At 41.2% G+C, this 26,697-nt stretch overlaps 2 protein-coding genes across 6 annotated transcripts; both read left to right on the top strand.

Moving 5' to 3' along the window:
* On the top strand, window positions 1-13,458 carry LOC127622757 (BEN domain-containing protein 7-like). 3 transcript variants are annotated; one of them, XM_052096835.1, is made up of 9 exons: window positions 1-255; window positions 2,006-2,077; window positions 2,147-2,422; window positions 4,862-4,993; window positions 6,243-6,526; window positions 6,721-6,946; window positions 9,343-9,456; window positions 9,663-9,719; window positions 12,773-13,458. In XM_052096835.1, exons 1-9 carry the CDS (start codon window positions 192-194, stop codon window positions 12,820-12,822), a joined length of 1,275 nt encoding a protein of 424 aa, XP_051952795.1. In that variant the 5' UTR covers window positions 1-191; the 3' UTR covers window positions 12,823-13,458. The 3 variants fall into 3 exon arrangements, with proteins under 3 accessions (XP_051952795.1, XP_051952794.1, XP_051952793.1); XM_052096834.1 differs by adding an exon at window positions 11,144-11,166 and having other exon boundaries at window positions 2,006-2,422; XM_052096833.1 differs by having other exon boundaries at window positions 2,006-2,422.
* Window positions 12,804-26,579, top strand: LOC127622762 (selenide, water dikinase 1). Of its 3 annotated transcripts, none has more exons than XM_052096841.1 (9): window positions 12,804-12,831; window positions 16,237-16,476; window positions 17,662-17,765; window positions 17,847-17,954; window positions 18,079-18,233; window positions 18,383-18,473; window positions 23,181-23,280; window positions 24,620-24,832; window positions 25,638-26,579. In XM_052096841.1, exons 2-9 carry the CDS (start codon window positions 16,284-16,286, stop codon window positions 25,850-25,852), a joined length of 1,179 nt encoding a protein of 392 aa, XP_051952801.1. In that variant the 5' UTR covers window positions 12,804-12,831; window positions 16,237-16,283; the 3' UTR covers window positions 25,853-26,579. The 3 variants fall into 3 exon arrangements, with proteins under 3 accessions (XP_051952801.1, XP_051952800.1, XP_051952802.1); XM_052096840.1 differs by lacking the exon at window positions 12,804-12,831 and adding an exon at window positions 14,781-14,819; XM_052096842.1 differs by lacking the exon at window positions 12,804-12,831 and adding an exon at window positions 15,556-16,106.
* Window positions 26,580-26,697: the final 118 nt, after the last annotated feature.

The following is a 26,697-nucleotide window of genomic DNA, read 5'->3' as shown; positions in this document are numbered from 1 at the left end:
AGCAGCCCAGCTGGAACATTTACACGTCATCTTCATCATTATCAATCCAGAGAGACGGGCGGTTCGGTTCGGTTCGGTTCGGTTCGGTTCACTCCTCATCGGCAGGGTCTTAATGAGTTTGGCACTGATTAAAGCGCCTGTCTGCTGATAAATTGGGCTGGATTCTGCCTGTTCACCGCTCTCCCCTTAACATGGAGTTTGTGGAGAGGAAACGGAGCAGGAAATCTCAGAGCTATAAACTAGTCAGCGATGCAGGTAAGCGGGTTTATAGTGCAGAGACAGCGAGGCGTTACGTCAGCACTCTGGAATGCACCTGTGATACAATGTAACATTCCTGCTCGCGGATGCATTATGACATCACGCCGCCGCAGCGTTCTATGCGCGAGACATTGTTGCTGTCTGAGTGAATTCGATTCTAAATGATGTTTACAGCACTGATAGTAATGCCATTTTAATTTTCTCACGAATGCAATCTATTAATTAGTGTGTATCTTTTCAAGAATGAAATAAATCATACGGTTTATATGTGATGTGTAAATGCGATGATGATTTAGAGTTTCAGTCACGCAACCTACAGGTGGTCTGATGTTTGGGAAGCAGAGCATCTGTTGATCACATTGATCAGAACGTCACGCGTAGAGCTGCTTTTGAGTGACACCACAGCGGTAGATGGCATGACATTCTTCGGTTCAACTACCAACACTGTCAAAATTATTTTGAGAGGTAACCTAAAATGTGCTTCGTGTGATAACAAAATAGAAATATAGATCATTAAGGTAACAATCGCAAGTAACCACTATAATGCATTATCACATGTTTGAAATGACGTCATATTCTTAAACTGACACGATGAATACAAAGATTCTAGGACTTGGAGACACTTTCATAAGTATTTAACAACAACACTGAAAAATTAACTGGTTTTATTCAAGTCAAAAATATAATTTAACATTACCGAATCAACCTGAATAAATGAAGTACTAATATTAAAGGGGAGCTATTATGCAAGATTTACTTTTACAAGGTGTTTGTGCATAAATGTGAGTCGGCAGTGTGTGTACACAACCACCCTACAATGTTAAGAGTCCACACACTCCTCTTTCTTATATTTCAATTTATCAAAAACTTCATTTCTGCTCTAAAGTGACATCATGTTAGAGCAGGCCACGCCCACGACTGGTGACAGACTCCACCCTATTATCTTTGCTCCTCCCCAGAGTGATCTACACACAGGCCACCGTTGTTTCCTGAGCTGAGCAGATACAGTGAGTGTCAGACACTCCCGGCATCAGAGCCACTGAATATGCAGTGGACAAGCTGGACTGGCATGCCGGGCATTTTCCCGGTGGGCCGACGCACTTTGGGGCGATTTGGGGCGGACTGGCCATTGGGAGAACTGAGCAGGCCTGTGGGTCGCCGAGAAACGGGCCGAACGGTCCGCGTTAAACTAAACTGAGCCGGTGCGTTATGCAGAACGGACCACAAAATGGTGCCGCGATATGCAGCGAACACCCCCCAGCTCAACTTTTGGGCCAGTTGCTATGTAAAATCCCGGGCCGATTTCTCTTCCCAGTCCAGCCCTGCCTGAATTCCGGTATTTACGCTGTCAGTCATATTGGTTCTGATTTGTTGTTGCTGTAGTAACCAAAGCAGGAGCTGTAAAGACACAGCCCTCATCTGGAAAGGGGCGGAGAGCAGCGGCTCATTTGCATTTAAAGAGACACACACGAAATCAGTGTGTTTTTGATTCCACCCAAAAAGAGGCGTTTATAACATGGTATTATAAGTGATCCGTGGGGTGTTTTGAGCTGAAACTTTACAGACACATTCTGGGGACACCTGACTTATATTACATCTTGTAAAAAGGGGCATGATAGGTCTCCTTTAAGGGTTGGATTGGGAAGAAGTAGCTCCTTAAACTGATGTCAGAACTGCTGTGATGCAGGTACATTACATACAACTTCAAATCAAAGGAGCCTTATCGTTTTCCACTCTTTTCCTTAAGATTTCAGTCATGAGTTGGACGATGTGGACCAGAATGACAGCGAAGGTGACCTGGATGCATCTGAGAGTGAAGGTAGCCGTCCTTCATTTAAAACATATTTGATTTTGCATGGCCTCTATGTATGTGAACTGTGCGTCTCAGTCTGGTTAGGTGACGACGGGATGGAGATAAAGAGACAGATAACAGGCATGATGCGCTTGCTGAGTGACAAGACGGGACGAGTGTATCAGCGGGTTGGACGAGAGGGAGAGACCCTCAAACAGGAGCCCCAGGAAGAGGCTCTCAGCCTGCCTGTAGCCCAGAGTCTGGCCCCTGAAAACAGCCAGTTTGGCTGGAGCTCAGGCCTGCCTCCAGCTCACGGACAGTATGGTACCCGCTCCAAAACCCAAAGGATGCTGAATCACTCGAAAGCTAATGGTAAGTGTTTAAGCAGTTCAGGGATTTCTGAGATCTTCATGTTTGTTGGTTAGGACTGTCAATTGATTACAAATTTTGATCAAATTAATTACATGAGATGCAGATTAGCTAATGCAATTAATCACAATTATTCACATTAATCATGCAATAATTGCAATTTATTTAATTAATATATTGAATAAATAGTAATTAATCCCAATGAACACATTATTTTTTATATAATTAATAGCACACAATTAATGCATTAGAATAAATACATAAATATATAGTTACTGTACCACACTTAAAATGCACAAAGCCTTATTATATATTTTCCATTTATTATTATTTTGATTATTGTATATTAAATTATGTATTGGGGGGGGGCTTTTTAGCAAATATTTATATATGCGATCAATTACAATTATTTTAATTAATTAATCGGCATCTCATGTAATAAATGTGCATTTTAATCAACTGACAGCCCTAATTTATATATTTAATAACACTTTTATACAAAGCAACTTATTGCAACCTAAAAGCACTTATTACAGAAACAGTCTATTTGGAATAACAGACTTGCTCACGGCCACAAGAGTGACTCCGTTTGTTATTCGGGGTTTAACATGAAATACCTGTAGTTGTTGTTAGTGCAGCTATACTTAATGTAAAATGACTTCAGTTGGACCTGGAGAAGATATTATTGAGCACCCTCAGGGAATCTTTCCAGGGAAAGCTGTATGATGTGACTGTGTGGGCTGCAGAAACATGTATCGTCTGCCACTTTAGCAGCAAATGTCTAGACAGCCTTGAATAAAGACACATAATGTCTCCTGTAAACACACAAAGACACAGTAACTCCCATTCTGTCTGTCTGACACACACACACACACACACACACACACACACACACACACACACACACACACACACACACACACAACACACACTCACTCATTCACTCACTCACTCACTCACACACACACACACACACACACACACACACACACACACACACACACACACACACACACACACACACACACACACACACACACACACACTCATTCACTCACTCACTCACTCACTCACACACACACACACACACACACACACACAAACACACACTCACTCATTCACTCACTCACTCACTCACTCACTCACACACACACACACACACACATTTAAACACACACACACACACACACACACACACACATTTAAACACACATACACACACACACACACATTTAAACACACACATACACACACACACACACTCACACACATTTAAACACACACACACACACACACACACACACACACACATTTAAACACACACACACACTCACACACACATTTAAACACAGACACACACACACACACACACACACATTTAAACACAGACACACACACACTCACACACACATTTAAACACACACACACACACACACACACACACACTCACACACACATTTAAAGACACACACACACACACACATTTAAACACAGACACACACACACAAACACACACATTTAAACACACACACACACACACACACACACACTCACACATTTAAACACACACACACACACATTTAAACACACACACACACACACATTTAAACACACACACACACATATTTAAACACAGACACACACACACACACACACACATTTAAACACACACACACACACACACACACATTTAAACACACAAACATTTAAACACACACACACACACTCACACACACATTTTAACACACACACACACACACACATTTAAACACACTCACACACATTTAAACACACACACACTCACATACATTTAAACACTCACACACACACAAATTTAAACACACACACACACTCACATACATTTAAACACACACACACACGCACTAACACACATTTAAACACACACACTCACACACACACACACACACACACACACACACACACACACACACACACACACACACACACACACACACACAGTTGTGTTTCCATGTTTTATGGGGACTTTCCATAGACATAATGGTTTTTATACTGTACAAACTTTATATTCTATCCCCTAAACCTAACCCTACCCCTAAACCTAACCCTCACAGAAAACTTTCTGCATTTTTACATTTTCAAAAACATAATTTAGTATGATTTATAAGCTGTTTTCCTCATGGGGACCGACAAAATGTCCCCACAAGGTCAAACATTTCGGGTTTTACTATCCTTATGGGGACATTTGGTCCCCACAAAGTGATAAATACACACTCACACACACACACACACACACACACACACACACACACACACACACACACACACACACACACACACACACACACTCACACACACACACACACACACACACTGGAGTCAGTAAGTCAGGAGGTTATTGTGCTGTGTGTTTGGACCGTTAAGTGTTAGACATCATCGATGGTTGCCGTTGTTTTGATTCAGACATGACCTTGCCCCCTGCGTCTGCTGCCATGGCAACTGAGTCCGGCTGCTGTATGTGCAACTGCAAGAGCACCCTGCAGGCCATTCTGCTGGAGTTACGTGCCATGAGAAAACTAATCCAAACTCAAAGAGGTACATCACACACACCCGCACTGTAAAACACTTTTGTAGTTATTACCCTATTATGGCTGTTTTCCACCGGGCCTGACTGTAGAAACTGTTTACAGTATGTTGCTGTCAAACTCAGTGGGATAACAATTATAGTTATTCACTGTTAAATAGCATGAGAACTGGCCCAATCTCAAACCTGTACATACACGATTTAGAGGGGAATTGGAGAATGTTCTGGTGAACTTACTATTGAAGTTTTTGAATGGACTTGTATGTGTATATGTGTGTAGTCATAATCATCCTCTATCAGGGCTGGACTGGTAATCTGGCATACCGGGAATGTTCCCGGTGGGCCAACGCACTTTGGGGCTGATCAGGGGCGGACTGGAGAAACGAGCCAGCCGGTGGGTCGGCCGCGAAATGTATATTTATATTTATATTTATATTTATATTTATATTTATGCATTTGGCAGACGCTTTTATCCAAAGTGACTTACAGTGCACTTATTACAGGGACAACCCCCCCCCCCCCCCGGAGCAACCTGGAGTTAAGTGTCTTACTCAAGGACACAATGGGTTAACAGCCCTGTGCTTTAGCCACCACTCTCATGTGTGAAATGTGCCACCATAAGCTAAAATGCGTTATGCAGAACGGAGCACGAAACAGCGCCACGATATGCAGAAAACGACAGCGAGATTTTAGCTTATTGCGGCCCGTTTCGTGGCCGACCCACTGGCCCGCTCGGTTCTCCCGATGGCCAGTCCACCCCTGACCGGCCCCAAAGTGCATCGGCCCACTGGGAAAATGCCCGGTATGCCAGATTACCATTCCAGCCCTGTGTGTATGGACAGTAGCCTTTCCTCCATCTTTCCCTCACTGCAGGAGCTCAGAGAGAGAGAAGGATCACTCTACCATCTTCTCTCGTATTAACTGTCGCTCCCGAAAGTCGCTCTTTATTTGCATAAAGTTTGTCAACATTTATCAACTTTGTCGCGTCTCTGGACACGGCCACATCCGGTCGCCAACAGTCACCGTCACTCGTGTCTCTGGAAGTCACCAGCGCTCATTGAAAATGAATGAGATGTGGTTGTTTTGTCGCTGCGTGTCGCTGGCAGTGTGAACGCAGCTTAAGCGTGCAAATAGCTGTACTGTGCAGCAGGTGCTGTTTACACATTGTGCAAATGGTCACTCCGTTTATCTTTGCCATTCAAACTATTTTCAAACTTTTGGCTTGTACTACTTTTGGCTGGTGTTTTGTTGCATTCTCAGGAACGCAGGACAAACTGGGTTCCAACATCCCAAGTTCAGCATCCCGTTCCTCTATCTCTAGGAGGAGTGCCCAAAAAAGAAGGCCAGGCCACAGAGCGACAGTCTTGACCACACCTCGGTCGCCACCCTCTGAGGCTGATGCTGAGAAGGAATCCAATCAGACTGCAAGACAGTCCAGAGAGGACACGCCCTCCACAGCGGTGGCATGTATCCCAGATCCCGTTCCCAGTGTAAAGACTTCTTGCTCTCACTATAACATAACCAGAGGACACAACACCTCAGAGGTACACCAGTGACAAGCATCGCTGTTACTATTGCTCAGTACTTTTTGATTTGAACAAAGCCTCTCTAAATGTCTCTATTTTGGTATCATCTGAGCAAAAGTGTATTTTGGGAGCAGTGTGTGTCTATGTATTCCTAAGTACGACTGGGCATGTGTATTAATTCTGTTGATTAATATCCTGTCTGTCTGTCCCAGCCGGAGGTGCAGTTGGCCGAGGATTATGATGTATATATTCTGAAAGCACAGCTGGACTCGATCTTACTGAACTACACCCGCTCTGGCAGTCTGCTCTTCAGAAAACTGGTGTGCGCTTTCTTTGACGACGCCACGCTGGCCAACTCACTGCCCAACGGCAAGAGGAAGAGAGGTCTGAACGACACCAGGAAAGGACTTGATCAGAATATAGTGGGCGCCATTAAAGGTGTGTAAAATTGACAACAAAATCAGACCAGAATTTACACAACACTGAATTTGCCAGAAATATACAGTATATGTACATATACAGATGCTGTTCTTCTCACCGCAGTTGTACAAATGATTCTAAATGAGAACGCCCCCCAAAGTTGTTGCCTAAATCTGCCACTGACACTACTCCACTACTCCACTACTCCACTACTCCACTTCTTCTAAGATTACTGACTTTACTCATTACTTCGGATACGAGTGGATGGGTTAGTGTGTGCGCGGCCTCCAGCTGTGTGCGTGAACATGGTTTATGTATTGATGTACTCTACAGAAATAAGATTAGTTTAGAAATACTGAACCTAAATACTTAAAAAGTAATGAACTTAATTGAAAGTCAGTAATTGTATTTCGATTACAAGAATTTAAAATGTAATGTTACACTACACTTTGTACTAAAAAGTAATTAGATTACAGTGATTCATTTTTATTAATTAATTACTTTCAGTTAGATTAAATTTAACATTATATACAGACAGACAGACAGACAGACAGACAGATAGGACAGATGGATAGATAGACAGACAGACAGACAGATAGATAGATAGACAGACAGACAGATAGGACAGATGGATAGATAGACAGACAGACAGACAGACAGACAGATAGATAGACAGACAGACAGATAGGACAGATGGATAGATAGACAGACAGACAGACAGACAGATAGATAGATAGACAGACAGACAGACAGACAGATAGATAGATAGACAGACAGATAGGACAGATGGATAGATAGACAGACAGACAGATAGGACAGATGGATAGATAGACAGACAGACAGACAGACAGACAGACAGATAGATAGATAGACAGACAGACAGATAGGACAGATGGATAGATAGACAGACAGACAGACAGACAGACAGACAGATAGATAGACAGACAGACAGACAGACAGATAGGACAGATGGATAGATATATAGACAGACAGACAGACAGACAGATAGATAGATAGATAGACAGACAGACAGACAGACAGACAGATAGGACAGATGGATAGATAGACAGATAGATAGGACAGATGGATAGATAGACAGATAGATAGGACAGATGGATAGACAGACAGACAGACAGACAGACAGATAGATAGGACAGATGGATAGATAGATAGATAGATAGACAGACAGACAGACAGACAGATAGTTAGGACAGATGGATAGATAGACAGACAGATAGATAGGACAGATGGATAGATAGACAGACAGACAGACAGACAGACAGACAGACAGACAGAAAGATAGGACAGATGGATAGATAGACAGACAGACAAACAGACAGATAGATAGATAGATAGGACAGATGGATAGATAGACAGATAGATAGGACAGATGGATAGACAGACAGACAGACAGACAGACAGATAGATAGATAGGACAGATGGATAGATAGACAGATAGATAGGACAGATGGATAGACAGACAGACAGACAGACAGACAGACAGACAGACAGATAGATAGATAGATAGATAGATAGATAGATAGATAGATAGATAGATAGATAGATAGATAGATAGATAGATAGATAGATAGATAGATAGATAGATAGATAGATAGGACAGATGGATGGATAGACAGACAGACAGATAGATAGATAGGACAGATGGATAGACAGACAGACAGATAGATAGGACAGATGGATAGACAGACAGACAGATAGATAGGACAGATGGATAGATAGACAGACAGACAGACAGACAGACAGACAGAAAGATAGGACAGATGGATAGATAGACAGACAGACAAACAGACAGATAGATAGATAGATAGGACAGATAGATAGGACAGATGGATAGACAGACAGACAGACAGACAGACAGACAGACAGACAGACAGACAGATAGATAGATAGATAGATAGATAGATAGATAGATAGATAGATAGATAGATAGATAGATAGGACAGATGGATGGATAGACAGACAGACAGATAGATAGATAGGACAGATGGATAGACAGACAGACAGATAGATAGGACAGATGGATAGACAGACAGATAGATAGATAGGACAGATGGATAGACAGACAGACAGATAGATAGGACAGATGGATAGACAGACAGACAGACAGACAGACAGACAGATAGATAGACAGACAGACAGATAGATAGGACAGATAGATAGATAGATAGACAGACAGACAGACAGACAGACAGACAGACAGACAGACAGACAGACAGACAGATAGATAGATAGATGATAGTTAATGTGCTGAACGACACCTGTATGAACTTGAGGGGAACTCAATGTGCCACTGGTTTGGGTTTGGTTTGGGCCACTGTATAGTGTTTATAAAGAGTTTGAGAGGGTCTTGATAGAGCCTGTTCAACATTTTATATGTGTGTGTACAAATTTAGTGTTCACAGAAAAGTATTGCACTGCCAATGGGATTGAGAAGCTTCCCGGCCCCAGAGATTGGGTCCAGATTCTGCAAGACCAGATTAAACTTGCCCGCCGTCGCTTAAAAAGAGGTGAGCACATGTGAGAAAAATAAAGACATGACACAAGGAAATAAAATAAAGACATGCAAGCGGGAGAGAAATAGCTTTGTGCACTTCACCAAGGATTCAATGATGCCAGTTGAGAGCCATAAAATCAAGAATCATTAAATGTTAATTAAGAAATGCTTAAATACCATGATTTACTTTTTTCAATAGATTTTTTTAATCATTTGCAGCAGAGACAGCCTCAGAAAGTAATGAGATACTGCACAGAACATGTACAGAAAAAACAGGTACCTGGAAACATACACACAAACCTGCACACACACACACACACACACACACACACACACACACACACACACACACACACTCACACACACACACACACACACACACACACACACACACACACACACACACACACACACACACACACACACACACACACACACACACACACTCACACACACACTCACACTCACTCTCACACACACACACACACACACACACACACACATGTTGTGTTTCCATGTTTTATGGGGACTTTCCATAGACATAATGGTTTTTATACTGTACAAACTTTATATTCTATCCCCTAAACCTAACCCTACCCCTAAACCTAACCCTCACAGAAAACATTCTGCATTTTTACATTTTCAAAAAACATAATTTAGTATGATTTATAAGCTGTTTTCCTCATGGGGACCGACAAAATGTCCCCACAAGGTCAAAAATTTTGGGTTTTACTATCCTTATGGGGACATTTGGTCCCCACAAAGTGATAAATACACGCTCACACTCACACACACACACACACACACTCACACACACACACACACACACACACACACACACACACACACACACACACACACTCACACACATACACACACACACACACACTCACACACACACACTCACACACACATGCACACACACTCACACGCACACACACACATGCGCACCCGCACACTCACACACACACTCACATACACACACACTCACACACACACACACTCACACACACAATCACACACACACACACACTCACACGCGCACACACCCACACACACATGCGCACCCGCACACATATGCACACGCACGCACGCACACACACACATGCACACGCATGCACGCACACACACACACACACACACACACAGACACACACACATATACACATGCATGCACACACACACATGCACACACACATGCACGCACAAACACACACACATGTGCACACACACACACTTGCATGCACACATGCAAACACACACATGTTGTGTTTCCATGTTTTATGGGGACTTTCCATAGACATAATGGTTTTTATACTGTACAAACTTTATATTCTATCCCCTAAACCTAACCCTACCCCTAAACCTAACCCTCACAGAAAACTTTCTGCATTTTTACATTTTCAAAAAACATAATTTAGTATGATTTATAAGCTGTTTTCCTCATGGGGACCGACAAAATGTCCCCACAAGGTCAAACATTTCGGGTTTTACTATCCTTATGGGGACATTTGGTCCCCACAAAGTGATAAATACACACTCTCACACACACACACACACACACACACACACACACACACACACACACACACACTCACACACAGTTCTGCATATCAGAGGATACAATCTTTGCAAGCGCTCTTGTTCACCAGCAGAATTCATTATTGATACTAAAGTATGAAATGTTTTGTGTCCCACAGGAAGGTAAAGGAGACTTCACAAGGTAAGAGAATAAATGAAACTCCCCGTGACCTTTTCAATCACAAACACAGAAATGTTTGTCAGCTGTCTAAATAGGGACATGTAATAGACCTTATAAAGTTGACTATAATTGCTTTTAACTCTAACTTTAACCCTAATCCTAACCGAAACCTGTTTGCATTATTAGAATAAAAAAAGAATCCTTATTTAATTTATGTATTAAACTATAGACAAGTACACACACACACACACACACACACACACACACACACACACACACACACACACACACACACACACACACACACACACACACACACACACACACACACACACACACACACACACACACATGTAGTGTTTCCATGTTTTATGGGGACTTTCCATAGACATAATGGTTTTTATACTGTACAAACTTTATATTCTATCCCCTAAACCTAACCCTACCCCTAAACCTAACCCTCACAGAAAACTTTCTGCATTTTTACATTTTCAAAAATCATAATTTAGTGTGATTTATAAGCTGTTTTCCTCATGGGGACCCACAAAATGTCCCCACAAGGTCAAAAATTTCGGGTTTTACTATCCTTATGGGGACATTTGGTCCCCACAAAGTGATAAATACACACTCACACACACACACACACACACACACACACACACACACACACACACACACTCTCACACACACACACACACACACACACACACACACACACACACACACACACACACACACACTCACACACACACACACACACACACACACACACACACACACACACACACACACACTCACACACACACACACACACACACACACACACACACACACACACACACACACACACACACACACACACACACACACACACACACACACACACACACACACACACACACACACACACACACACACACACACACACATACACACACACACACACACACACACACACACACACACACATGTTGTGTTTCCATGTTTTATGGGACTTTCCATAGACATAATGGTTTTCATACTGTACAAACTTTATATTCTATCCCTAAACCTAACCCTACCCTAAACCTAACCCTCACAGAAAACTTTCTGCATTTTTACATTTTCAAAAACATAATTTAGTGTGATTTATAACCTGTTTCCTCATGGGGACCGACAAAATGTCCCCACAAGGTCAAAAAATTCGGGTTTTACTATCCTTATGGGGACATTTGGTCCCCACAAAGTGATAAATACACGCTCACACACACACACGCACACACATACACACACACACAGAAGCCATGAAGCCAGAAGGCATGGGGTGGCAGTTGCCTAAACATTAGCTTTGCCACCCTAACTCTGACTTAGCTCGCATAGTGGAGACGGTGCGCAACGGCTTAACCCCCCCAACCCAATCACTACACTCTTGCACCACCCTTTGCCACCCAGTGAATCAAATATGTTAATAAAGTATGTTTGTGTGTTTCAAAGACTGGCATATCATTCCCAGGGATTTACATTACAATCGCATCATCTTTATTTTGAATTGCTAAGTGTCCACAGACTCTACACACAAAACGCTGCTGAATGCACGCCTGATGAAAACATCTCGTTATTCTTAACGAACTGTTCTCCTGTACTGCAGGTGCTGCTTATGAGAGAACAGACTGTGCTGTTGCTATGGACACTGCCTGAGCAGACACTGTAATGCAACCTCTGACCCCCTCAATGGGCACATTTTTGTAACACAAGTGCTCTCATTTTATTATTTTAAAGTGGCTTGTTCTGGATGTCACCAATAGTTTTCTGCATCATCTAATTATCATCCAAATGCATCACCAACAATTATGAGCAGAATAGTTTGAGCAGGACTGTGCCTTTAATTCACTCATGCCATGTTGCCATGCCAACTAACAAACTGATCATTGACACTCTCTGGTGAAATGTGTGGCACTTGTCATAGAAGAATATGCCTGTTTTCCCTTCTAATCAAGTTTTTTATTTGAATGTATTTTGTACGATTTCTCTGAAAACAAGAATGTTTTGACCGATCAAGTAAATGTATCTTGCTTGATGTATTTCGATATTTTTTACTTTGAAAACAAGACAAAAATATTCAGTAAGAAAATGACTTGCCAGTTATAAAACAGGTGAAACTAAATGTTTACCAGTGGAAAAATTGTTTTGGTGCGAGACTTAAATAAATAAAGTGTCTTCTTACGTCGTTGGTCTAAACCTGTTTTAAGTCCAGGGGGTTTCAAAATAACTTTGTTATTAATGTATTAATTATTGATTATTTAACAATAACTCATTTTAAAATGCTAACTTATAAATACAACCAATAAATGATCAAAACAATAATAATAATAATAATATAGTGTTATTTTGGCTGTTTGCCATTCTACAACTGTTATCATAATGGAAAGTAAACATACCTTTTAAAACTTTTTGAAGGCTTCAGTTTTTAACATAGTTTTTTTTTTTTTTAAATAATGTCCCCATTGAAACCCATTAAAATGGCAATATTTCATCAATTCTATGATATTATGCTTTCATTCTGGAGCCCTGGCTACCAAATTTAAATGTTTAATATTTTCCACTAGATGGCGCCATTTTCCTCATGTTTAGCCTATGGAGCAAATACAAGCTTTTCCCCTATTTTCTGTATTATAGAGAACTGCAGGACAACTGAATAAATTATGCAAATAAAATTGTGTGGGTGTGTTGGTATGGGTGTGTGTGTGAAAAACAACAGTGGCATTATGTAAACAAACTGGCATTTAAAAGGTTAAAATCCTGAAAATGAATGAATATTTGGTTGTTATGATCAGGACTGATGTTGGTTAGAAAACTCAGTGAAAGCGGAAAATAATGTGAATATATCATATTTTTATGGCAGTTTTTTTGACCTGGACATTTTTTGTCCTCTAAGGTCCTGAGTGTGAGTTTATTTTTATTTTTTTAATCTGACACTGCAAAAAAACAACAACAACAAAGCATCATTAACAATGTGGTTGGTAATCATTACCACAACCCAGACTGCGATAATCACAAAACAAACAAAAAAACCTTTAGCATTTAATATATGCAAAACAGTTAATTTTGTGTGTGGTTTTTGTTTTCTCATAAAAAAACAACACCAACAATGGCGTTATATAAACAATCCTGAAAATGAATGAATATTTGGTAGTTATGATCAGGACTGATGTTGGTTAAAAATCAGTCAGTGAAAGTAGAAAATAATATAAATATATAATATTATCATGGCAGATTTTTGCGCGGACATTTTTGTCCTCTAAGCCCATTTTATTCATAATCCCATTTTAACAGTTCGCCGCCGATTTCTATATTAAAGGTACAAACAACATGCGGACTTTTTTGTTGCCACACTCAGATCTGCTTTAAAGGGGAGGTCGTGACGTCAGCGCGGGAAAGAAGGACCCTTCTACAACTTCGAATTTTTTAACGAAAATACTCCCCCAGAACGCCTATTTGCACGAATCGTTGCTTGCAAGGAACATGTGACACGAGGCGTTTAAACCACCTCGTACGCGTCCCGAACATGATGCCGTCCGCCAAGAAATAGAGTATTAAATGAAGTCTCAGTCTATTCAGGCACATTTTCCGGACGCCCTTTTCGCGCGCAGTTCATTGTGGGAACGTCGCGTCTCTTGTATCGGGAGGCGAAACCGGTAAGCACGAGCTTAAAGGGGAAATGGGACACAAATATAACTGTGACTCAATGCATTACGTGTGTGGAGAACTATCTTACTTATTCTGGTAGAAGCCATAATCAGCGAAGTTTGCTTAAAGTGCATCAAATATTTTTTATTTTATATTATTGTTCTGTTGTGCACACTGCAATCATGGCGCGGGCGCTTTAAGGGTTAATTTTTTCACCGCCGACATTTTTATGAACACTGGATGGCCTACTCCTATTAATCATACTATTTTAATAACTTATTATACGTTTTCTTGTTGTAGAATGCTTGTGCTGTTGTGTATATTAGAAGCGATTAAACGTGTTCGAGCAGCAGGGCTTGCATTTGTTCAGCGCGTGCAGCGGTTGTTGTGATGTCCGATTCGCCAACGAATTTGTCGAACGAGTCGGTTCTTTTTCATGACTCGTTCGAACCGATTCGTAAATCCATTGTAAAGCCTTACGCTGTTTGTAAAAGTCTGTTTAGATGTAAAAGTGAAAGGTCAGCTATGTTTTGTAATCACAAGCTATGCATGACATCGGATATATATAGATAGATTATCCTTTTAAAATATACATTTTAGCGCCAAAACAGTAAATCAGGGTGACCGCATCAAACTGGAACACTTTACATTGACAACACTTAACAAACTTAATTAATAATTGTGAAGAATAGTTATATTTATAGCAGTATAAAAAATATATATTTTATTTCTCCAAAAAACAAAACAAAAACAGGTAAAAAGCTGCAACCGCTCTTAGGAATCACTCTTGAACCTGATTTGGAACCGTTTGATTGAAACTGGCCGTTTGAACGAACCGAATCAGTCAGCGCGCGCCACAACAGTGCAGAATTCTAATACGCGTTCAAAACACCAGAATGCACTATGTAACTAGTATCCACGTTTGCTGTGCATGCAGATGCTTTGAATAAAATGTACTCTTGATTGTTGTGGTAAATAAGGTGTAATGCATTGTGCATTACACTAGTATACAAGTTGTGTTGCATATATGGCTATAAGCAGGGGTGGACTGGCCATAGGGAGAACCGGGAATTTTCCCGGTGGGCCGACTTCGAAACGTGGCCGGACTGGTCGATAATCTGAAACGGTCCGCCATATTAACTTTTATGCCGATTTCTATCTCCAGTCCACCCCTGGTTATGAATGAGTCCAGCTCAGGCTTTCAACAGAAATGATGCATTTAAAGGGGAGGTTCACCTACGAACAGCACTTGTTTAGTTATATTAGATAGTGTGGTGCTGGATAAATATATAGAGGTGGCAATAAAATGCTTAATTTTGTTGTGTATATCAAGTTATATTTAGTTGCATGTTGTTTGCTTGTTAAATTGTAACTTTTTGCAAACAACTTTTGTGTTTGTTTATCACTCTTATCTCCCTCTTTCAGATTACCTGTACCATAGTGTGCGTTGTGTGTAAGGTTGCTTTTTAAACATGTCGGTGCGAGAGTCTTTTAACCCGGAGAATTATGAACTGGACAAAAGCTTCAGGCTAACACGCTTCACAGAGCTCAAGGGCACGGGCTGCAAAGTCCCTCAAGATGTGCTGCAGAAACTTCTAGAGTCGCTGCAGGAAAACCATTATCAGGAGGATGAGCAGTTCCTCGGGGCGGTAATGCCCAGGCTGGGTACATAACAATACACACACACCTTTTGGCTGGAAATGAAGGTTTTTAACCCTTATGCACTGTTCGTTTTAGATTTACTGTTCACTTGTAGACCATTGTTCGCGGTCAGACTTGTCAGAAAACAAAAAAACCGTGTAATTTGTTTTATTTTTATTGAACAAATGTTATAGCACTGACTACTTTAAATTAAATACACTAAAGTTGTGCATTTTGGTGGGATTTTATGCTATTTAGATCTACCTTTTAATTTCACAACCACACCAGTAATTTGAAAATGAGCTAATTTGTTGGTTGCTGGTTGTAATAAGGTGTGTGTGTGTGTGTGTGTGTGTGTGTGTGTGTGTGTGTGTGTTCTGCATTGTGGCAGGGTTATTGATTTTTATTTGACAAACCCTCCTGCCAAATTAATTTGATAAAAAAAATTCTCCCAAATTTGTAATGCCCAATTCCCAATGGGCTCTAAGTCCTTGTGGTGGCTTAGTGACTCGCCTCAATCCCGGTGGCGGAGGACGAATCTCAGTTTCCTCAGTGTCTGAGACCGTCAACCCGCGCATCTCATCACGTGACCTGTTGAGTGCGTTACCGCGGAGACGTAGCACACATGAGGCTTCACGGCATCCACCGCGGCATCCACGCACGACTCGCCACACACCAAGAGCGAGCCACATTATAGCGACCACGAGGAGTTTACCCCATGTGACTCTACCCTCCCTAGCAACCGGGCCGATTTGGTTGCTTACGAGAGCTGAATGGAGTCACTCAGCACGCCCTCGATTCGAACTCGCGAACTCCACGGGTGGTAGTCAGCGTCAATACTCGCTGAGCTACCCAGGCCCCCATATGGTAGGTCAAATGTGACCATGAACAACACAAGTGTTGCTTTTTTGTCACACGGCCTAAACTCATCGAAACGTGTGTGTGTGTGTGTGTGTGTGTGCGTGTGTGTGCGCGCGCGTGTGTGCGTGTGTTCCAATGGCAAATGTAGGAAAAGTAACCAGCCCTCGAGCCACTCAGATGAAGTATACCATTATTATTATTAAAGAAGCAGAATTTACTTCAGTCAAAAATGTCCAAACTGTGCATAAGGGTTAAGAATGTAGGATTGTTCACTGTAGTCTGGCTACAGCACAACAAAGCCATTTTACACTAACACAAGCACATTTTCACCATTTGTTTTATTAACAGGCATCGGTATGGACACCTGTGTGATCCCGTTGAGACATGGGGGATTGTCACTCGTGCAAACCACAGACTATATCTACCCCATAGTAGATGACCCATACATGATGGTAAATACAACATAACTGTATCAAAATGAAAATGGATCAGTTTCTGTTATTGACTTGAATGCCGGATGTTTTTCACTACAGGGCAGAATTGCTTGTGCCAATGTGTTGAGTGACCTGTATGCCATGGGGGTCACAGAATGCGACAACATGCTGATGCTTCTTGGTGTCAGTAACAAACTCACAGAAAAGGTGAGATGGAGGAAAAGACTGCACTTTTTAACCTGTAGATGGACGGGCAAATGTGTGTTTGTGCATGTCAAAGTGATTAAATGTGCATTCAAAACAACCCAACGGCACTGTTTGTGTTTTGAAGGAGCGTGATAAGGTCATGCCACTGATCATCCAGGGGTTTAAGGATGCATCCGAGGAGGCCGGTACATCAGTCACCGGTGGTCAGACGGTTCTAAACCCATGGATAGTCCTGGGGGGAGTGGCCACAACAGTGTGCCAACCTAATGAGTTCATTATGTAAGCATCTCCTCTTTTTTTAAGTCTCATTTTGTGGCCTGTAGTAAGTCATTTTACATTACATATTGGTTTAATAGGCATGTTAATGGTCTATAAACGTATACGCCCATTCTTCTAATGGAGTGCATGTGTGTTTATGCATCGTCTAGGCCAGATAACGCAGTGCCAGGGGATGTGCTGGTTCTCACAAAGCCTCTTGGTACACAGGTGGCAGTAGCGGTTCACCAGTGGCTGGACATTGTGAGTGTTTTCATTTGTAATTTTATATTTCAGATTAATCGCGACCTTTATTTGAATAATCACGATAGTGATTCATAAATCCTAAGATTGGTCTTGTACTCCATGTGCGACCCTCTACAATGCGTGTAAATCACATTTGCATATGTGGCCAAATTTAGCATAATGCGACTAAAATAACCGTGATTAGCCACTGGCTGGTAAATGTTCAGATTTCACCATTGGAAAGTTTAACACCTTTACGCTGCTTGTTGAGAATAAACTTTGGGTTGACTCGCTCCTCATGTGTCCAAAGTAGTGTTGTCACGGTACCAAAAGTTCAGTAGTCGGTACCAATACCAGTGAAATTTCACAGTACTCGATACCATTTTCGGTACCAAAGCAAAACACAAAAACCGGTCACTAAACACTCTTTTATTAACAAAGTCTACAAAACATCCGCAGCAGAACTAAGAACAGAAATATGCCATTGAGCAACACTTTCATTTAAATATATTATTTTTGAATTATAACAAAACTGAACAGTGTATGTTAAAGTATGTTTGAACACTTATAAGATTTGCTTCAACTTTTGCAACTTTTACTTTAAGTTTTTACAGAGTACTAAAGAAAATCCTAAATAAACAAGCACACAATAGAATGAATTAAACACAATTTCCAAACTAATGTGCAAAGTGCTCTCTTATTAATAAAGCTGCATATTGATATTTTTCTTCATGATAAGAAATGCACAGTGATATATAGATAGATAGATGGATAGATATAGATATATATATAGATATGATTAAATAAGTTCTAATCGAGCTGCATTAAGTGTGTGCGCTCGAGGGATGAGCGTCCCGTGACGGAGTCTCTCTCAGCCGGTGCAGTTTCAATCTCTCCCCCTGAGATCGGGACATTCACACGACTCATTGAAGAGGCACCGACCACACGGAGAAATGCCCGTTTCTGAGTTTATAGTTATTAACATGAGCAGCTTCTGTATTATTTGAACTTTAATAAAGCAATTTTACTGCATTTAAGATGTTTCCTTTAAAGAGCTCCGCCTCCGCTTATTCCACAACGGGACATGCTTCTGAATGTACTTTAATCATTCCCTAATACTTTGGGATCTACATCAAATAAACGGTGAAAGTTTAAACTCACCTGCTTTAGTTGCTTGAATAAATCCGGGTGTCTTTCAGGTGCTTCATTAAGTTTGATGTGTTTCCTCTTTCGTCAGAAAATTGCTAAGCTGCGTTTACAAACAGATTTTTGTTGATCTGTGATGTTTCCCTTTTCATCAGTCTTTTTCCACTTTTAATTTCGACATGATTCAGTTGAGACTTTGCTTGTTGTGAGCGTTTGAAGGTTCCCGCCTCTGCGTGGGTACCGGGTAGACTCGGTACCCCGGTACCTTCAGAAATTCTGGCATCGTAAATAATTGTTTGTTTGAGTACCGACTTGATACCGGGGTACCGGTATTTTTGACAACACTAGTCCAAAGACGACATCAATGAATATTAGCGATGCACCGAAATGAAAATTCTGGGCCGAAACCAAAACCGAAAATTCAGGATGCACTTGGCCGAAAACCGAAAATGATTATTATTTTTTTTTAACCTATTTATAACAGGTTTTTTTTTGTATAATTGTATCAATATTATACTTTTTAATTAGTTTCATGAATTTAATGAATCTGAAAAACTACAAATCAAAAATGGTGGTGGTGGCGTAGTGGCTAAAGCACATAAGTGGTAATCAGAAGGTTGCTGGTTTGATCCCCACAGCCACCACCATTGTGTCCTTGAGTAAGACACTTAACTCCAGGTTGCTCCGGGGGGATTGTCCCTGTAATAAGTGCACTGTAAGTCACTTTGGATAAAAGCATCTGCCAAATGCATACATGTAAATCTAAATATAAGTAACATTATCACATTTTATTGAAAGTAACACTCCAAAATTGGACAGAAAATATATTAAAACAATATTAAATATATTATTCTTCATTCAGTTCTTTAACAATCAAATTTAACAGATTTATTTTTTACCATAGAAAACTATAATGATATGCAAAACAGCAGTCAAGTAATGAACTACGCTAGCACCTTACAAATACAAAAGGTTAAATATGCTACACAATCATTTTAATGAAAACACAGAATGGCAGAGCACCTCTATTGTGTTTATGTAAACGTATTTCCACTTTAATTGAAAATGATTGGATTTTTGGAGAAATTATTGGAGAAAATTTGGTTTCTCTTCAAGAACGGCTGCTCAGATTTGCAACACGAGATGCTGCACTGAACGGTCTCTCACTCTCTGTGCTGCTGCTTGGGCAGATAAATACCTGTGTGCAATCCGCAAGCGATGGAAAGTGATCTTTGTTCATGCACCAGTAGTCAAGGGGATTGTCGCTTCTGGAATTGGGTAGTTCAGCTAGATACGTCTCCAGTTGTGGTTCAGCACAGTTTATTTCCTTGGTTAACTGTTGGAATGGAGCGAGAAGAGACACAATCATTTCCATTGACATCCCCTGATGTGCACTCAAAGTTGCCGGCAGAGCGCAATCTGTCATGTACGCAGCTAAGACTCGCTTTTGTTCAAGTAGACTTTGCAACATATTACATTTCTGCTGAACAAACATGGCAGATCGCAAATTTGATGTCCTTGTCAGAAACGTTGAAGTATTTCCACACTGCTGACATGATCGGCCTTTGCTGGGTAGCACCGGGATAATGGCTAGATCGATCGAAAGTGACATCGGAGCACTGAGGGGCGGGGAGGCATATATTATAGGCTGATATTTTTTGCCTTTTTTTCTCTTTTGGCCAAAAACCAAAAATGCCATTTTACATTTTTTTGAATACCCATTCTGTTATTTACAGTCAGTTACACTGAAAACCCGAATAAGTTGACTCTATCGATTGAGTAAACTCGTTCCCTCAGTAATGACCTGGGTAGCTTAGCGAGTATTGACCCCTGGAGTCACAAGTTTAAATCCAGGGTGTGCTGAGTGACTCCAGCCAGGTCTCCTAAGCAACCAAATTGGCCCGGTTGCTAGGGAGGGAAGAGTCACATGGGGTAACCTCCTCATGGTCGTGATTAGTGATTTCTCTCTTCAGGTGGGGCGCGTGGTTAGATGTGCATGGATGCCGCGGAGAATAGCGTGAAGCCTCCGCACGCGCTACGTCTCCGTGGTAACGCACTCAACAAGCCACGTGATAAAATGCACAGATTGACGGTCTCAGATGCGGACGCAACTGAGATTCGTCCTCCGACACCCAGATTGAGGCGAGTCATACGCCACCAGCGAGGACTTGGAGCGCATTGGGAATTGGGCGTTACACATTGGGGAGAAAAACTTAAATAAAAATAATAATTCAACAATCGGAGTCTGCTTTATACCACAGAAAACATGGACTGAATCACGGAATCGAGTAATAAAAATACCATTAGCTATAAAACGCAGAATGTCACGGAATATGACATATTTGGATGAAAATTAACGTTTGAATGTACAGTTGATCAAATAACAATTGTGATATATCCTAGTGTGATAATTCAACTACAAAAGTGATTTAATTGAATACAGTATATAATCTACAAGTGATGCACGCTTCAAAATGAAAACGGAGTGATGGTGGCGTAGTGGGCTAAAGCACATAACTGGTAATCAGAAGGTTGCTGGTTCGATCCCCACAGCCGCCACCATTGTGTCCTTGAGTCAAGGCACTTAACTCCAGGTTGCTCCGGGGGGATTGTCCCTGTAATAAGTGCACTGTAAGTCACTTTGGATAAAAGCATCTGCCAAATGCATACATGTAAATGCCTCATGATCATCACTTGCACTCTTGCGTGTGAGATAACATAGATAAGAGCACTGTGAAGTGTGCAGCACATACAGACTATATATTTATATAATTAAATCACAGCTTTACTGATATTAATAATCACACTGGGCCATGCAGCAAACTGCTTATCTGGAAGTGAGAAACTACCATCAAAAACATACAGAAACGTCAAAATAAAAGCTCGATTTAAATAGATGATTATTGTTGGGTACATAATATGTCCTGGAAAGTTGTGCCTTGAAAAGAGTGGGAACCCTCAATGCAATTACACAGCTCAAATAAAGAAGATTATTACCGATTGTAGGTCAATCATAAAATAAACGTAATTCTCCACAGAAGTGGGTAAGCGCCTGTACTTCAGTTGCACATGCACAAGGAGAACCGAGAACGTTAATAGGGACACGATCACTCTAATGGTGACATCATACGAAACAACTATTTCCAACAAAACAAAACAAAAAAAAGTCTGTCTTTTTTTTTATTATTTTTATGTAGATATTTGAGTTATAAGCCCATAACTTGGCATCTCAAGTAATGTTTAAAAACACCAAAAATGTAAACAAGGTTGCGGTAAAGAAGCCATACGTCTCCTCTCTCGTTAATATGCTAAATAATAAACTAAAGCCCTTCTGTGAGGCGCTCGCTGAACCGCCGCTATCCTTAAAGAGACAGTGCCGTTATAGCACGCGTTCAACATGTCATTGTATATTCTTTAAATAGGACAAACAATGCATGGAAATAAAATGCAATATAAAGGCATTCTGTATTCATGCCCATCCCTAATTACAATCTGCCCCAATAATATCATTTTTCACTGGGACAGAACTGGGTGTAATGGCTTGCTATCTCTCTTTCTGTCTCCCTTTCTTTTCTTTAGCCAGAGAAATGGAATAAGATAAAGTTGGTTGTCACTCAGGAAGATGTTGAACTTGCATATCAGGAGGCCATGTTGAATATGGCTCGACTCAACCGAACAGGTTGGTAGATGACATGTCATATGGGTCACCGTTAACACAGGGGTGTACCAGTTACCATACACTCACCTAAAGGATTATTAGGAACACCTGTTCAATTTCTCATTAATGCAATTATCTAATCAACCAATCACATGGCAGTTGCTTCAATGCATTTAGGGGTGAGGTCCTGGTCAAGACAATCTGCTGAACTCCAAACTGAATGTCAGAATGGGAAAGAAAGGTGATTTAAGCAATTTTGAGCGTGGCATGGTTGTTGGTGCCAGACGGGCCGGTCTGAGTATTTCACAATCTGCTCAGTTACTGGGATTTTCACGCACAACCATTTCTAGGGTTTACAAAGAATGGTGTGAAAAGGAAAAACATCCAGTATGCGGCAGTCCTGTGGGCTAAAAATGCCTTGTTGATGCTAGAGGTCAGAGGAGAATGGGCTGACTGATTCAAGCTGATAGAAGAGCAACTTTGCCTGAAATAACCACTCGTTACAACCGAGGTATGCAGCAAAGCATTTGTGAAGCCACAACACGCACAACCTTGAGGCGGATGGGCTACAACAGCAGAAGACCCCACCGGTACCACTCATCTCCACTACAAATAGGAAAAAGAGGCTACAATTTGCAAGAGCTCACCAAAATTGAACAGTTGAAGACTGGAAAAATGTTGCCTGGTCTGATGAGTCTCGATTTCTGTTGAGACATTCAGATGGTAGAGTCAGAATTTGGCGTAAACAGAATGAGAACATGGATCCATCATGCCTTGTTACCACTGTGCAGGCTGGTGGTGGTGGTGTAATGGTGTGGGGGATGTTTTCTTGGCACACTTTAGGCCCCTTAGTGCCAATTGGGCATCGTTTAAATGCCACGGCCTACCTGAGCATTGTTTCTGACCATGTCCATCCCTTTATGGCCACCATGTACCCATCCTCTGATGGCTACTTCCAGCAGGATAATGCACCATGTCACAAAGCTCGAATCATTTCAAATTGGTTTCTTGAACATGACAATGAGTTCACTGTACTAAAATGGCCCCCACAGTCACCAGATCTCAACCCAATAGAGCATCTTTGGGATGTGGTGGAACAGGAGCTTAGTGCCCTGGATGTGCATCCCACAAATCTCCATCAACTGCAAGATGCTATCCTATCAATATGGGCCAACATTTCTAAAGAATGCTTTCAGCACCTTGTTGAATCAATGCCACGTAGAATTAAGGCAGTTCTGAAGGCGAAAGGGGGTCAAACACAGTATTAGTATGGTGTTCCTAATAATCCTTTAGGTGAGTGTATACTGTATATTTAGTTTTTCCTTATGATTATTATTTTATCTTGTATTTAACTGTCCAGGGGCCGGGCTGATGCACACCTTCAATGCACATGCAGCGACTGACATCACAGGGTTCGGGATCCTGGGTCACGCTCAGAACCTGGCACGGCAACAGCGTACTGAGGTGTCCTTCGTCATTCATAACTTGCCAGTTTTGGCCAAGATGGCCGCCGTCAGCAAAGCATGCGGCAACATGTTTGGTCTAATGCACGGCACCTGCCCTGAGACCTCAGGTATAACATCAGATCGGTGTTAAAGGGTCCATAAGCTCTTATTTCTCATTTTACCCTGAAAGAAAGAAGGTCATCAGGTTTAAAGATATAGTTCACCCAAAAATGAAAGTCATGTCATCATTTACTCACCCCAGTGTGGTTTGAAATACCCCATTGACGAGACTCGCGCAACTAGTGATGAATGATGTCGCTAGCTACATTTTCATCCACGTATTGTTTTGCAGATATATCGTTTTCTTTTGGGGGAAAAATACATATATGAACACTTTGCATCAATGAAAATGGAAATAAAATTTGCTGTGAGTCCCGCCCATCTTGGTGACTTAAATGCCATTCTTAGATGTTGAATGTGCCGCTGCCAATCATTACTATAAATAATAATGTCATCAAGATAAGCAGCGGGATAGCCAGAGTGTGGGCGGATAATTCTGTCAATGAGGCACTGAAACGGGTCTCGGGTGCGCTGTGTCATAAACACAGCCTTTAGCCTCCTTGTTAGCGCTCCCGCCTCCCACGCCGGAGACGCTGGTTCGAGTCCCGTTCAGAGCGACCTGGACCAGTTACATATATATGCGTGTGTGTGTGTGTGTGTGTGTGTGTGTGTGTGTGTGTGTGTATATGTGTATATATATATGCGTGTGTTTGTGTGTGTGTATATATATATATATATATATATATATATATATATATATATATATATATATATATATATATATATATATATATATATATATATGTGTATGCGTGTGTGTGTGTGTATGTGTCTCTCTTATTTAACACCCCATTCTCTTTCTGTCACTGGTAGGAGGTTTATTGATCTGTCTTCCACGGGAACAAGCAGCCCGCTTTTGCGCCGAAATCAAATCTCCCAAATACGGCGAAGGCCACCAGGCATGGATCATCGGCATCGTAGAGAAAGGAAACCGCACGGCACGGATCATCGACAAACCCCGCATCATCGAAGTCGCACCGCAGGTGGCCACACAGAATGTCAACACCACCCCAGGAACCACATCTTAAACCTGACCCCGTGACCCCCTACGACAGCCCTGAACCGCTAGCGTGCTCTAGCCACACCTGAGAATATATCATCGCAATGATATATATACACAACATCTGCCCACCCTGGCCTTGGGGCAGACTTTACCTGGACACTGTTTTAAAGCAGATGTGATAAGAACATTAAGAAAAATCGATTGCCTTTTGTTTCGAACGTTTTTTTGTTACATTGACCAAACATGCACCTGATTGATTGTAAGGCAGCTTCCGTGTTGAAAGTATCATTCTTATCTGATACTGTTGATAACACCCAAATTGTTTCTGCTCCCTTGTCCCACAGATACACTAATCTGCCATTTCATATGTTTACACATGATGTGATTTAGCTGTACCAGTTAGTATGCAGTAGTTAAAATTGTAATCCATGCCTTTAAAAATAGTTGAAGCTGCATTGATGCGGGAGCATCTGTCTGGAATCTAAACCTTTTGTTTTTACTTTAGTATTTCCCTCATGCATCTGATTAAATAAATAACCCTCCTTCAATGTTTGGCGGAAACATAGTTGTACTGAAGGAATCAAAGGAAATACCTCTCGAAATAAACACCCGGTTTTGATGGCATTGTTGAGAATGCTTCATAGCGTATGTGCTAAACAATGGAGATGCAGTTCACATCGTATGATACTCTCTGTTTTACATGGACATTATAAGTTCTGTTCTGTGTTAGGGCTGTTTTTTATATTCTGTACAAAATCATACTTCTCGCTCATATTTCTTAATCATTATATATATGCCTAGAAGCCCCCCCAATAAATAAAAAATCTTTTTTAATTTCTTCAAATCGTGTGTCTTGCTGTAAGCGATGGA

This window comes from Xyrauchen texanus, chromosome 29 (assembly GCF_025860055.1).
Source record: "Xyrauchen texanus isolate HMW12.3.18 chromosome 29, RBS_HiC_50CHRs, whole genome shotgun sequence".
Classification (NCBI taxonomy): domain Eukaryota; kingdom Metazoa; phylum Chordata; class Actinopteri; order Cypriniformes; family Catostomidae; genus Xyrauchen; species Xyrauchen texanus.
Note: the sequence above shows the minus strand (reverse complement) of the source record. Positions and strands in the feature narration are given on the sequence as shown.

Excerpts from the sequence above, each read along its gene's own strand:
- LOC127622762 (XM_052096841.1), top strand. The coding sequence starts at position 16,284 with ATGTCGGTGCGAGAGTCTTTTAACCCGGAGAATTATGAACTGGACAAA. Across the intron at positions 17,955-18,078 it reads GTAACAAACTCACAGAAAAG|GAGCGTGATAAGGTCATGCC; the intron begins GTGAGATGGAGG and ends TGTGTTTTGAAG. Across the intron at positions 18,234-18,382 it reads CAACCTAATGAGTTCATTAT|GCCAGATAACGCAGTGCCAG; the intron begins GTAAGCATCTCC and ends TGCATCGTCTAG.
- LOC127622757 (XM_052096833.1), top strand. The coding sequence starts at position 192 with ATGGAGTTTGTGGAGAGGAAACGGAGCAGGAAATCTCAGAGCTATAAA. Across the intron at positions 2,423-4,861 it reads GAATCACTCGAAAGCTAATG|ACATGACCTTGCCCCCTGCG; the intron begins GTAAGTGTTTAA and ends GTTTTGATTCAG. Across the intron at positions 6,527-6,720 it reads GAGGACACAACACCTCAGAG|CCGGAGGTGCAGTTGGCCGA; the intron begins GTACACCAGTGA and ends TGTCTGTCCCAG.